General features: G+C 39.5%; 1 protein-coding gene across 2 annotated transcripts in view; it reads left to right on the top strand.

Moving 5' to 3' along the window:
• The window catches only part of LOC128664168 (uncharacterized), a 310,587-nt gene that overhangs the window by 58,134 nt on the left and 237,601 nt on the right, over positions 1 to 14,852 (top strand). For both annotated transcript variants that reach the window (XM_053718929.1, XM_053718928.1), the window contains one exon: positions 13,043 to 13,424. In XM_053718929.1, the coding sequence (XP_053574904.1) occupies positions 13,043 to 13,424 (382 nt within the window). The remainder of the gene's footprint in view (positions 1 to 13,042; positions 13,425 to 14,852) is intronic.

Here is a 14,852-nt window from a genome sequence, read left to right as displayed (position 1 = left end):
TGAACAAGGAGAGTGGTGAAGTACAAGTTAATTCTCTTTTATATTCTATGGGGAAAGATGTGGAGCCAGTGTTCAATGCTTTTACTTTCCAAGAAGGGGACGAAGTTAACTTTGATATAGTTATGGATAAACTCAGTGCCCACTTTGTGCCCAAAAGAAATGTGATTCATGAGAGAGCTTGTTTTCACAAACGTAATCAGCGTGTGGGAGAATCTGTGGAGTCATTTGTGCGCAGCCTGTATGAATTAGCTGAATTCTGTGAGTTTGGTGTTGCTAAAGAAGAGCAAATCAGAGACAGAATAGTTATTGGAATTGCAGATGCTGAAGTCTCCCTGAAGCTGCAGTTAGAGCCTGATTTAACGTTAGACGGGGCTATTAGGATGGCCCGCCAGAGTGAACTGGTGAAAAAGCAAAGTGCTGATCTGAGGTCTGAGAGTATTGTGGATGAAGTGCAACTGTCTAGGAAAATTACTAGTGAAAGGCACAGTGTGAGCGGTAGATCTAAAGTACTGGAAAGGCCTAGAAGTGGATGGGCGCAACATGGCCGATGCACACGGTGCTACCGGGCTCATGATCAGAGTGCTATATGCCCGGCCAGAGATAAAAGATGCAGAAAATGTAACAGAATAGGCCATTTTGAAGTGGTGTGTAAAACTGAATACATTAAGGAGATGCAGATGGACAGTGACCAGGAGGGTCAGGAAGTGTCTTTTGTGGGGTCTGTTGTGGAACGGACAAGCTCAGAGGAAGATTGGAAAGTTACTTTTACTGTAATGGGAGCCAAAGTTGATTTTAAGATTGACACAGGAGCAGATATCACTGTAATGTCTTTTGCTGAATTTATGAAACTGCCTCGACAGCCCCAGCTGGCGAAGGTTACTACAAATGTTCATAGTCCTGGTGGCCGCATTGATTGTGTGGGGAAATTTCTTGCCAGCTGTGAGTACAAACAAAGGAAGTTCACCATGTGGGTGCATGTGATCCGAGGTCAGTGTGTTAACAGTTTATTGAGCAGAAAAGCAGCCTGTGACTTGGGCCTCGTGGCCAGAGTGAATGAGATCTCTGAAGATATGTTTGGCGAGTTGGGCCTACTGAGCTGCAAACCTGTCCGTATAGCACTTAAAAGTGACGCAGTCCCGTACAGTATTTCTACTCCTCGTAGAATTCCGTTCCCGCTCATGCCTCAAGTGGAGAAAGAGCTCATGCGCATGAAGTCTATGGGGGTTATTGAAGAGGTTGTTGAAGCAACTGATTGGTGTGCCCCCATTGTTCCAGTTGCAAAGAAAAACGGAAAGGTGCGCATCTGTGTGGACCTGAAAAGGTTGAATGAGGCAGTGAAGAGGGAGAGATTTGTGCTGCCGACATTGGAAGATATAGCCCCGAAGTTGGCTGGGGTGAAGTTCTTTTCCACATTAGACGCTTCTAGCGGCTTTTGGCAGATCCCCCTGGATCCAAAGTGCCGCAAACTGACTACCTTTATCACTCCGGTAGGTCGGTTCTGCTTCTGCAGACTTCCCTTTGGGATATCCTCCGCTCCTGAGATCTTTCAGAGGGAAATGAGTTCTCTCCTGAGTGGCCACGTGGGCACAGCAGTCGTCATGGACGACATTCTAGTGTATGGGTCTACAGTGGAAGAGCATGATCAGCGTTTGAGTTGTGTGCTGCAGGCTATCAAAGAGTCTGGGCTGAAGCTGAATAAAGAAAAATGTCATTTTAGGAAAACTGAATTATGCTACTTTGGGCATATCATCAACGGGGATGGCATCAAGCCGGACCCCGAGAAAATTCGGGCTATCGAACAGATGAAAAGCCCTTCTGATGTACATGAGCTGAGACAGATATTGGGCCTTGTAAATTACGTGGGCAAGTTTCTTCCAGATTTATCTACAGTTTTGCACCCTATCACAGAGTTGCTTAAGAAAGATGTTGCCTGGGTCTGGGGACCCTCACAAGAAAAAGCGTTCCTGCATGCTAAGTCCCTGCTGGGGTCTGCCCCAGTGCTGGGGTTCTACGACCCTTCAAAAAAGACTGTGGTTAGTGCTGATGCAAGCAGTTATGGGTTGGGGGCTGCACTCCTGCAGCTGAATGACAACAAACTACAGCCCATCGCCTACTGTTCCCGCACACTGACGGCTGCGGAGTCAAAATACGCTCAAATTGAGAAAGAGTGCCTGGCTGCAGTTTGGGCCTGTGAGCGCTTTCAGCGTTATCTAGTGGGTTTGGAGAAATTTAGTCTGGAAACTGACCACAAACCGCTAGTCCCTCTTATCAATTCTTATGACATCGACAAAACACCCTTGAGATGCCAGAGACTTTTAATGAGACTGCTCAGGTTCAATGTTCAGGCAGTGCATGTGCCGGGGAAGCAGCTGGTTGTGGCGGATACACTGTCCAGGCTCCCGCTGGCTGCTGCTGAAGAATCCTCCACAGAGTCGGATGTAAAAGTGTATGTTGATTCAGTTCTGGCCTCTAAGTCCATTTCTTCAAGGAAACTGGAAGAGATAAAGAAAGAGACATATTTGGACACAGATCTGCAAGAAGTTATAAGGTACATAAGAGATGGCTGGCCCGAGAGCCGGGCAGCCTGGATGTCTTTAAATGCTTACCAGCCAGAGAGGTCGCAGCTCACGGAGCTGGAGGGGTTGGTGCTGTTCCAAGACCGTATTGTAATTCCTGTCAGCATGAGGAAGGAGATGTTGAACAGGATACACGATGGGCACCTAGGCATCACAAAGTGCAGAGAAAGAGCAGCTACAGCTGTGTGGTGGCCTGGGATCAGCTCCGACATTGCAAATCATGTGTCTAAATGTGCCTTTTGCCGGGAACGCCGGCCTACTCAGAGAAGGGAGCCCTTAATGTCTACTCCGCTGCCTGCGGGGCCGTGGCAGAAAATAGCTGCTGATTTGTGCGAACTGCACGGGAAAAAGTTTCTTGTTGTTATCGACTACTATTCCAGGTATTTGGAAATAGCACCCCTGAATGATATCACAAGTCAAACCGTTATCATTCGCCTGAAGAGCTTGTTCGCCCGCTGGGGCATTCCAATGGAGCTAGTGAGTGATAATGGCATGCAGTTCGCTTCTACAGAGTTCAGTGCTTTCAGCAGGGAATATGATTTTGTACATTCCACGTCAAGTCCACATTATCCGCAGGCCAACGGAATGGCTGAAAGGGCAGTTCAAACAACAAAATTCATTCTAAAGCAATCTGAACCGTACCTAGCCCTCTTGTCATACAGGGCGACGCCCATTCAAGCCACCGGGTTTAGCCCGGCACAGCTGATGCTAGGACGCCAGATTCGCACTACTTTACCCTCAGTGGGTGTCTTCAAGCCGCCTGGCCCTGTTCCTCGGGACGAAGTCCTTAGGAGGGATGAAGAGGCCAAAAAGGGTTATCGTTTCTTCTACGACAGGAGACATTCTGTCAGGCCTTTACAGGAACTGAAAGCGGGCCAAAGTGTCAGAATTAAACTGGATGATGAGAAGAAATGGAAGACGCCTGCTACGGTAGTGGGCCGCTCTCCAGAACCAAGGTCTTACACAGTCCTTACGGAGGGAGGGACGGTTACACGCCGTAACCGAAGACATCTTCAGCCTGTACCTGAGAGTCTGGAACCGGATACCTCAGTACCACCGCCGGTGGGATCCCCTGTTCTAAGGGAGGTGCCTTCCCCTCAGCAAGATCATAGCGGGGATATATCTTTGCCTCCAGCAGACTCTTGTTCACCATCTTCTGTATCAGAGGACAGTTCATGCAAAGTTACATCAAGCGGAAGAGTGGTGAGGCTTCCGGCCCGATACAGGGACTGACTTTAGCTAGAACAGTGACCGGAAGTATGGGCAGAATAATCCCATGGTCACTGTGGACTAGGGTAGTCTACCCCGATGTCCAAGTCAGGATGTAATTTATTTGTTCATGTTTTCTAATCTATCTGTTTTTATAATGTTCTAAAACAAAATGTTGTTGTATACCCTGTTGGTGTACCTTGTTATTTAATATATGCGAATGTATGCTTTGCCTTTGAAAAAGGGGAAGATGTGATGATAGCAGGATGTGATGTCACTAGCATGTGGGCGGGGCTTAGGTCCGGTGTCTGTGTCGCAGTTAGTTTAGTACAATCAACCTGTCTGGATGTGTATTGCTATGCTCTGTAATAAAATAGAGTTGTACCATCATCGCTGTGTCCTGCATATGTCCTGCATCTCATGACAGGGTTATTAGGTTTATTTAGTGGTAGTGATATGGGAGGCCAAAGGTTTAGGGGTTAATAACTTTATTTAGTTACGGCGATGTCGGGGAGCGACGGAATAGGGGTTAATAACTTTAATATAGTGTGGGCAATGTTGGGGTGTGGCGGAATAGGGGTTAATAACTTTAGTATAGTGGCGGCGATATTGGGAGCGGCAGATTAGGGGTTAATAGATTTATTTAGGTGGCAGCGATATCGGGGGCGGCAGATTAGAAGTTAATAACATTATGTAGGTGCCGGCGATGTCGGGGGCAGCAGATTAGGGGTGTTTAGACTCGGGGTTTATGTTAGGGTGTTAGGTTTAAACGTAAGTTTTCTTTCCCTATAGACATCAATGGGGCTGCGTTACGGTGATTTTCATTCCGCGATCGCAGGTGTTAGATTTTTTTCTGACCCGTTCTCCCAATTGATGTCTATGGGGGAAGCGTGCACGAGCACGTCAAACACAGCGCTTGTTTTTGGTGCGGTATGGAGCTCAACGCAACCATATCACACGCACAAGCCTGTTTTTTTTAAAACTTGTAATAGCAGCGCTATAGGGGATTAAATAATGCCACTTTTGTTGTGTTTGTTAATTGCCCTATAGCGCTCAAACTCGTAATCTAGCCGATAGAAAATACAATTTAAATAAAGTTTTTTTACCTCTATAACCAAATTTTCTTTGTTCTCATACTGTTCTTTGTTGAAGGGATACCTAGGTAGGTAGCGTGCACATGCTTGAAGCACTGCATGACAGGAAATAGGGCTGCCATCTAGTGCTCTTGCTAATGTATAACATTCTTGCAAAACTGCTGCAATATAGTGCTGCAGACACGTGCACTCTCCTGAGCTTACTTCCATTTTCACAAAAACATAATAAGAAAGTGAAGAACTTTTGATAATAGAAGTAAATTTGAAAGTTATTTAAAATTGTATGCTCTATCTGAATCATGAGTCTAATTGTATGCTCTATCTGAATCATGAGTCTAATTGTATGCTGTATCTGAATCATGAGTCTAATTGTATGCTCTATCTGAATCATGAGTCTAATTGTATGCTCTATCTGAATCATGAGTCTAATTGTATGCTGTATCTGAATCATGAGTCTAATTGTATGCTCTATCTGAATCATGAGTCTAATTGTATGCTCTATCTGAATCATGAGTCTAATTGTATGCTGTATCTGAATCATGAGTCTAATTGTATGCTCTATCTGACTCATGAGTCTAATTGTATGCTCTATCTGAATCATGAGTCTAATTGTATGCTGTATCTGAATCATGAGTCTAATTGTATGCTCTATCTGAATCATGAATCTAATTGTATGCTCTATCTGAATCATGAGTCTAATTGTATGCTGTATCTGACTCATGAGTCTAATTGTATGCTGTATCTGAATCATGAGTCTAATTGCATGCTGTATCTGACTCATGAGTCTAATTGTATGCTCTATCTGAATCATGAGTCTAATTGTATGCTGTATCGGAATCATGAGTCTAATTGTATGCTGTATCGGAATCATGAGTCTAATTGTATGCTCTATTGGAATCATGAGTCTAATTGTATGCTCTATCTGAATCATGAGTCTAATTGTATGCTGTATCTGAATCATGACTCTAATTGTATGCTCTATCTGAATCATGAGTCTAATTGTATGCTCTATCTGAATCATGAGTCTAATTGTATGCTGTATCTGAATCATGAGTCTAATTGTATGCTCTATCTGAATCATGAGTCTAATTGTATGCTCTATCTGAATCATGAGTCTAATTGTATGCTGTATCTGAATCATGAGTCTATCTGAATCATGAGTCTAATTGTATGCTGTATCTGAATCATGAGTCTAATTGTATGCTCTATCTGAATCATGAGTCTAATTGTATGCTCTATCTGAATCATGAGTCTAATTGTATGCTGTATCTGAATCATGAGTCTAATTGTATGCTGTATCTGAATCATGAGTCTAATTGTATGCTCTATCTGAATCATGAGATTGTATGCTCTATCTGAATCATGAGTCTAATTGTATGATGTATCTGAATCATGAGTCAAATTGTATGCTCTATCTGACTCATGAGTCTAATTGTATGCTCTATCTGAATCATGAGTCTAATTGTATGCTCTATCTGAATCATGAGTCTAATTGTATGTTCTATCTGAATCATGAGTCTAATTGTATGCTGTATCTGAATCATGATTCTAATTGTATGCTGTATCTGAATCATGAGTTAAATTGTATGCTGTATCTGACTCATGAGTCTAATTGTATGCTCTATCTGAATCATGAGTCTAATTGTATGCTCTATCTGAATCATGAGTCTATCTGAATCATGAGTCTAATTGTATGCTGTATCTGAATCATGAGTCTAATTGTATGCTCTATCTGAATCATGAGTCTAATTGTATGCTCTATCTGAATCATGAGTCTAATTGTATGCTGTATCTGAATCATGAGTCTAATTGTATGCTGTATCTGAATCATGAGTCTAATTGTATGCTCTATCTGAATCATGAGATTGTATGCTCTATCTGAATCATGAGTCTAATTGTATGCTGTATCTGAATCATGAGTCAAATTGTATGCTCTATCTGACTCATGAGTCTAATTGTATGCTCTATCTGAATCATGAGTCTAATTGTATGCTCTATCTGAATCATGAGTCTAATTGTATGTTCTATCTGAATCATGAGTCTAATTGTATGCTGTATCTGAATCATGATTCTAATTGTATGCTGTATCTGAATCACGAGTTAAATTGTATGCTGTATCTGACTCATGAGTCTAATTGTATGCTCTATCTGAATCATGAGTCTAATTGTATGCTCTATCTGAATCATGAGTCTAATTGTATGCTCTATCTGAATCATGAGTCTAATTGTATGCTGTATCTGAATCATGAGTCTAATTGTATGCTGTATCTGAATCATGAGTCTAATTGTATGCTGTATCTGAATCATGGGTCTAATTGTATGCTGTATCTGAATCATGAGTCTAATTGTATGCTGTATCTGAATCATGAGTCTTATTGTATGCTCTATCTGAATCATGAGTCTAATTGTATGCTCTATCTGAATCATGAGTCTAATTGTATGCTCTATCTGAATCATGAGTCTAATTGTATGCTCTATCTGAATCATGAGTCTAATTGTATGCTGTATCTGAATCATGAGTCTAATTGTATGCTCTATCTGAATCATGAGTCTAATTGTATGCTGTATCTGAATCATGAGTCTAATTGTATGCTCTATCTGAATCATGAGTCTAATTGCATGCTGTATCTGAATCATGAGTCTAATTGTATGCTCTATCTGACTCATGAGTCTAATTGTATGCTGTATCTGAATCATGAGTCTAATTGTATGCTGTATCTGAATCATGAGTCTTAGTGTATGCTCTATCTGAATCATGAGTCTAATTGTATGCTCTATCTGAATCATGAGTCTAATTGTATGCTCTATCGGAATCATGAGTCTAATTGTATGCTGTATCGGAATCATGAGTCTAATTGTATGCTGTATCTGAATCATGAGTCTAATTGTATGCTCTATCTGAATCATGAGTCTAATTGTATGCTCTATCTGAATCATGAGTCTAATTGTATGCTCTATCTGAATCATGAGTCTAATTGTATGCTCTATCTGAATCATGAGTCTAATTGTATGCTGTATCTGAATCATGAGTCTAATTGTATGCTGTATCTGAATCATGAGTCTAATTGTATGCTGTATCTGAATCATGAGTCTAATTGTATGCTCTATCTGAATCATGAGTCTAATTGTATGCTGTATCTGAATCATGAGTCTAATTGTATGCTCTATCTGAATCATGAGTCTAATTGTATGCTGTATCTGAATCATGAGTCTAATTGTATGCTCTATCTGAATCATGAGTCTAATTGTATGCTGTATCTGAATCATGGGTCTAATTGTATGCTGTATCTGAATCATGGGTCTAATTGTATGCTCTATCTGAATCATGAGTCTAATTGTATGCTGTATCTGAATCATGAGTCTAATTGTATGCTGTATCTGAATCATGAGTCTAATTGTATGCTGTATCTGAATCATGAGTCTAATTGTATGCTGTATCTGAATCATGAGTCTAATTGTATGCTGTATCTGAATCATGAGTCTAATTGTATGCTCTATCTGAATCATGAGTCTAATTGTATGCTCTATCTGAATCATGAGTCTAATTGCATGCTGTATCTGAATCATGAGTCTAATTGTATGCTCTATCTGACTCATGAGTCTAATTGTATGCTGTATCTGAATCATGAGTCTAATTGTATGCTGTATCTGAATCATGAGTCTTATTGTATGCTCTATCTGAATCATGAGTCTAATTGTATGCTCTATCTGAATCATGAGTCTAATTGCATGCTCTATCTGAATCATGAGTCTAATTGTATGCTCTATCGGAATCATGAGTCTAATTGTATGCTGTATCGGAATCATGAGTCTAATTGTATGCTCTATCTGAATCATGAGTCTAATTGTATGCTCTATCTGAATCATGAGTCTAATTGTATGCTATGGAATATTAGATAAAGACACTCGCATTTCATCATCAAGCATTTTTAAGCTTCCACTTCCTATCCATATATCAAAAGCAGGAGCAGCAATGCACTACTGGGAGCTAGCTGCAAAAAAACCCCCACTGACTTCTGTCTTCAGCTCAGCATTTAAGCTGCCACCCTCAGATCTCGGTGAGTCCAATTGACTACTGCCCACACTGCAAACACACTGCTGCCACACTCACTGACTACACATGCAGTCACGAGCCATTTAAGGAGACTACACGTGCAGTCAGGAGCCAATGTGCTGCCAAAGCCGCCAATGAAATAGTTTCAGTTCCCACTGTGCTGCGCCAATAGGTTAAGATGATCTTTGACCCCCTAGGTATCAATCACGTGTCAACCATGTGATATGAGTAGCAGGCAGGCGGAAAGTCAGAAACCAAAAAAAAAAATTAAAAAAATTTGTGATGAAGCAGGGACACACCTACACACTGCTGCCGACACACTAGTGTGTCCCGACACACAGTTTGGAAAGCACTGGCATAGATCATATATAGCAGCGCGCAAGTACGCCGTCAGTTCGGTACTTCAGAGCATTTGAGAGGTGCTGAATTTACTTTATTTTTTTTATTTATTTTTTATAGAGTATTGGCCTTTTTATCACATTTAGCATTTCATCATCTTGTGTAAAGGTGATTTATAGCTTACAGAGATTCATGGGCAGGGCCCTCTGTCCTTTTTGATTTATGTAAATGTATTCTGGTTATTGTACTCTGCAATTGTATACTTTACTGTTATAGGGCTGGATAATATTTTGGAGCTTTCTAAATAAACAATAATAAAAAAAAATCATTGTTTTTCACAAAAAAATTAAATTTCAGAAAAAGGGGTCATGGTTTCAAGGGTAACAGGTTCAGGAGTAATTTGCAGAAGAACTTCACAGAAAGGGTGATTGATTTAATGAATAAACTTCCATTAGAGGTGGTAAAAACAAACACTGTGGGGAACTTCTAGCATGTCTTGGATAAGCATAAAGCTATTCTACCAATATTTCACATTCTAATATTATTCACATATATAGGAATATCTATTTAAAAATACATAGCACATATTTTCCTATGTGAAGAACATTGGAATGTTAAATATTAAAGGGAAACTAAACCCAAATTTTTTCTTTCATGATTCAGATAGAGCATGCAATTTAAAGCAACTTTCTAATTTACTCCTATTATCAATTGTCTTCGTTCTCTTGCTATCTTTATTTAGAAAAAAGCAGGAATGTAAAGCTTAGGAGCCGGCTAATTTTAGGTTCAGCACCCTGGATAGCGCTTGCTTATTGGTGGCGACATTTAACCACCAATAAGCAAGCGTAACCCAGGTTCTAAACCCAGAATGCTCCTAAGATATTTGATAATAGAGCTAAACTGGACATTTTATTAAAATTGCATGCTCTATCTGAATCATGAAAGTTTAATTTTGACTTTACTGTCCCTTTAAGAAATGACAAACCCTTTTTTTCCTTTCATGTACAGCAGCTTGCATGGCCAATGGAAAATTCCATAAAGTGGAAACAAGAGGTTTATTCAGCACAAAGTACACGCAACGTTTCAGGAACTCCTTCCCTTAGTCATGCAATAAAATATGTGATACAAATCATCCTTATATACCCATCCGCCACAAGGGGGCAATAGAGGGATATTTACAAAATTAACTGTTTGTCTTCCAATCGCATACAGATAATCATACAACAAATTCAAGGATGGATCAACAATATATCCTAATCTGACACCAAAAAATACACGAGTATCGCATCAATGTCACTATCAAATCTATTTTTTAACAATAGTTATACTAAATTTAAACACATATGACAAAACTTTTATAACAGAATGTGAAAATGATAAATGTTAAAAACACAGTAAACTGTATGTTACAAAAATATAAAAAATATCAAAAAGCAGCAATATCAATTATATAAATAGCAGCTATTAATTACTAAACAGCAATTATTTATATATAACAAAATCCAGAGAGAAGTTACAATGTTACACAGGGCTACTAAGGATTACAAGAATACCGCCAGGTCCCAATCTTTATTAAGGCCATCCAGCTCAAGAGTACCGAGCTCATGTATCCAAAAACACTCTCTTTGCTTTAGAAAGAGCTCTCTATTACCCCCTCTTCTGGGCCTAGGTACAAATTCAATTATCTGAAATCTAAGCTGATTAACAGCATGTCCCATTAAATTAAAATGGCAAGCTACAGGAACTAGTTTGTTATTGGTCCTAATTGTACTTTTATGTTCAATAATACGGTCCCTAATACATCTAGTAGTCTCCCCTACATAGCTCCGCCCACATGGGCACTTGACAAGATAAATGACGTATTGTGTTTGACACGTAAAATAACCATTAATTTTATATTTCTTGCCTGAACACGGATGGTAAAATACAGAGCCCTTGATTAAATTACCACAGCAGGAACACCGCAAACAGGGGTAACAACCCATATTTTTACTAGTCAAGTACCGTTGCTTATCAGCATCAGAAGACGAGGCAATATCAGCCCTAATCATTTTTTATGTAAATTAGTGCCCTCTTAAAGGCTGGCATAAAGGTCACTGCAAACTCAGGGATATCAGGGTTACATTTGGCAAGCATAGACCAAAGCTTCTTAATAATATTCTGAATTAAATAGCTCTGGGAATTAAACTCAGATACAAAGACCATCCACTGATCATTTTGATTCTTATCCTTATTATACAGATTCTTTTTAGGACTCAACAGAGACTCTCTAGAGGTAGAGGCAAACATATCCATCTCTTTTTCAATAATGCTCAGTGGATAGCCATGTACAACAAAACAATCTCTCATTTCACTAAGCCTCAGGTCATATAAAACCTTATCAGTAACAATTCTACGGACCCTCAACAGCTGGCTCCTAGGCAAAGCCTTCAATAGGGCCAATGGATGAGCACTATTAATTAATTAATTAATCGATTAATTAATTAATGCAGAATACTATTACGGTCAGTAGGTTTTCTGAAAAGATCAATTTTCAATGACCCACCAGAGTTAATGACCTTAGTGTCTAAAAACACCAATTCTTCCTTACTATAAGTGAGTTTAAATTTCAAATGACAAGTGGAGCTATTGAGGTCAATAACAAAAGCAGTAAGGGTTCCAACGTCACCCAACCATATTCCAAAGACATCATCGATATAGCGCCACCAACAGGCACCATATCGAATGAAGGCCAAGTTAGGGAAGATAAACTTCTCCTCAAACATATTCATAAGCAAATTTGCATAGTTGGGGGCGACGTTGGAACCCATCGCAGTGCCCTGTATTTGTAAAAAGTAATCACCTCAAACAAAAAATACCAGTAGTTATAATAAAGGACAAACTCCAAAAGTTGAATAAAAAATTCAGTTTGAACAATAGAATATTCTTTATAAGTACTTAATACTGATTTTACAGCTCCCACCCCACTGACGTGGGTACTGGATGTATACAAGCTTTCTACATCTAGACTGAACAAATGGGAAGCCATGCTGCACTGCCCATTAGTTGCAGGATTAGCTGTGCATGCTAGTCACGCTCCAAGTAAACTGGTTATCTCATTATTTATTGTTTACATCCAAATTGCAGATGTGCAGTTTGTCGACTAGATGCCGGGTGGGTGCAATCTATCTATGGTATAGAGTGGGTAATAAATCTAGTCTAATGGCACATACAAGGCATTTGGTGGACCATATATTTTTTCTTCCAACAGTGCCTACACATTTGCAGTAGGGTTTGTCCAAATTTCCGATGTTGCATTTATCGTTTCAAATGACTTCTTGTGCTTCTGACACCAAAGTCAAAATTACATTTTCATAATTCTGAAAGAATATATAACAATATATAAACAAACTTTTACTTCTATTATTTAAATGTGCACAGTCTTTTTATATGCACAACTTTTGAGGACAATTCAATAACACTTTAAATTTCAAATAAGTAAAAAGTTCAAAATGTCCTTCCATTTTCCAGGCCCCTGTATCAAAGGCTAATTTGCATATTTACTGGGAACTCTTGCACATGCTCAGTAGGAGCTACTGAGCATGAGCAAGAATTCACAGTGTATATGCAAATGAGTCTTTGACACAGGGGCTAGGAAATGGAAGATTTTTTTTAATTTTAGAGTAAGCGTTATTGAATTGTCTTTTCTAATATATTTGTTTATTATGCAATTCTGCTGTATTTAATGGTCCTTTAAAACCGAAAATAGCTAATTATTGCCTTCTCATTAGGTTTGTATGAAGTATCTGCATGATACATGCAAGAGCGGGAATGATTGCAGTAGGCTCCATGTCTGTGGTTACTTTCTGAAGGGAGAATGTACCAGCCATGCCTGTAAGAAGTCTCACAATCTTCTTGAGTCAAAAACAAATCTTTTGCTTATAAAGTACGGCCAGACAAATGTCTCCATCCAGAACTTCCATTTGCTCTGCACAGTCAAATACAATGAGGGTCTCCAATTGCAGCGAGAGGCAAGAAGTGGGCCAAAGAGAGGAGCCAATGAAAACACAAGGGAAAGAGGACGGAGCACATCTAGAAATAGAAATGATTTAGGAGTTGCAGCTCAGAATAAGCCAAATAACAGGAGAAGGAATAGGAAAAACAGAGGACCAGGTACGGTATCAGGGTACATGGTCTATTAAAGAAAACTTCTATGGCATTTTTAGAAATCTATTAATATTTTATTTACAGTATGTACACTATTGAATAGAGCATTAATATATTGGTAGTGAAATACAGAGAAATTAATAATTTAAAAGGATACTGAACCTATTTTTTTTATTTTATGATTCAGGTAGAGCATGCAATTTTAAGCAATGTTTTAATTTACTCCTATTAGCAATTTTTCTTCGTTCTCTTGGTATCTTTATTTGAAAAAGCAGGAACGTAAGCTTATGAGCCAGCCCATCTTTGGTTCAGCACCTGGGTAGTGCTTGCTGATTGGTGGCTAATATGTAGTCACCAATTATCAAGCGCTACCCAGGGTGCCGGCCAAAAATAGGCTGGCTCCGAAACGTACATTCCAGATATATCAAATAAAGATACCAACGGGTAGATTGCAAGTCTTGTGTTATGAGCGGTGCGGTGCTAACGTGCAGTTTATTCTCACCGCTCACTTCCCTGCAGCGCTGGTATTACAGGTTTTTACAAACCCGGCGTTAAAAGGCAAGAAGTGAGCGTAGAGCAAAATTGAGCTCCACACTGCACTCCAATACCAGCGCTCCTTAAGTCAGCGGTGAGCTGGCTGTACGTGCTCGTGCACGATTTCCCCATAGACATCAATGGGGAGAGCCGGCTGAAAAAAAGTCTAACACCTGCAAAAAAGCAGCGTAAAACTCAGTAATGCAGCCCCATTGATTCCTATGGGGAAACTAAAGTTATGTTTACACCTAACACCCTAACATGAACCCCGAGTCTAAACACCCCTAATCTTAGAATTATTAACCCCTAATCTGCCGCCCCCGACATCGCCGACACCTGCATTATACTTATTAACACCTGTATTATACTTATTAACCCCTAATCTGCCGCTCCGGACATCGCCGCCACCTACATTATACCTATGAACCCTTAATCTGCTGCCCCCAACATTGCCGACACCTACATTATATTTATTAACCCCTAATCTCCCTCCCCCAATGTCTCCACAACCTACCTACATTTATTAACCCCTAATCTGCCGCCCCCAACGTTGCCGCCACTATTCTAAATTTATTAACCCCTAAACCTAAGTCTAACCCTAACCCTAACAGCCCCTAATTTAAATATAATTTAAATAAATCTAAATAAAATTCCTATCATTAACTAAATCATTCCTATTTAAAACTAAATACTTACCTGTAAAATAAACCCTAAGCTAGTTACAATATAACTAATAGTTACATTGTAGCTAGCTTAGGGTTTATTTTTATTTTACAGGCAAGTTTGTATTTATTTTAACTAGGTAGAATAGTTACTAAATAGTTATTAACTATTTAATAACTACCTAGCTAAAATAAATACAAATTTAGCTGTAAAATAAAACCTAACCTAAGTTACACT

The sequence above is a fragment of the Bombina bombina genome, chromosome 6 (assembly GCF_027579735.1).
Source record: "Bombina bombina isolate aBomBom1 chromosome 6, aBomBom1.pri, whole genome shotgun sequence".
NCBI lineage: Eukaryota > Metazoa > Chordata > Amphibia > Anura > Bombinatoridae > Bombina > Bombina bombina.
Note: the sequence above shows the minus strand (reverse complement) of the source record. Positions and strands in the feature narration are given on the sequence as shown.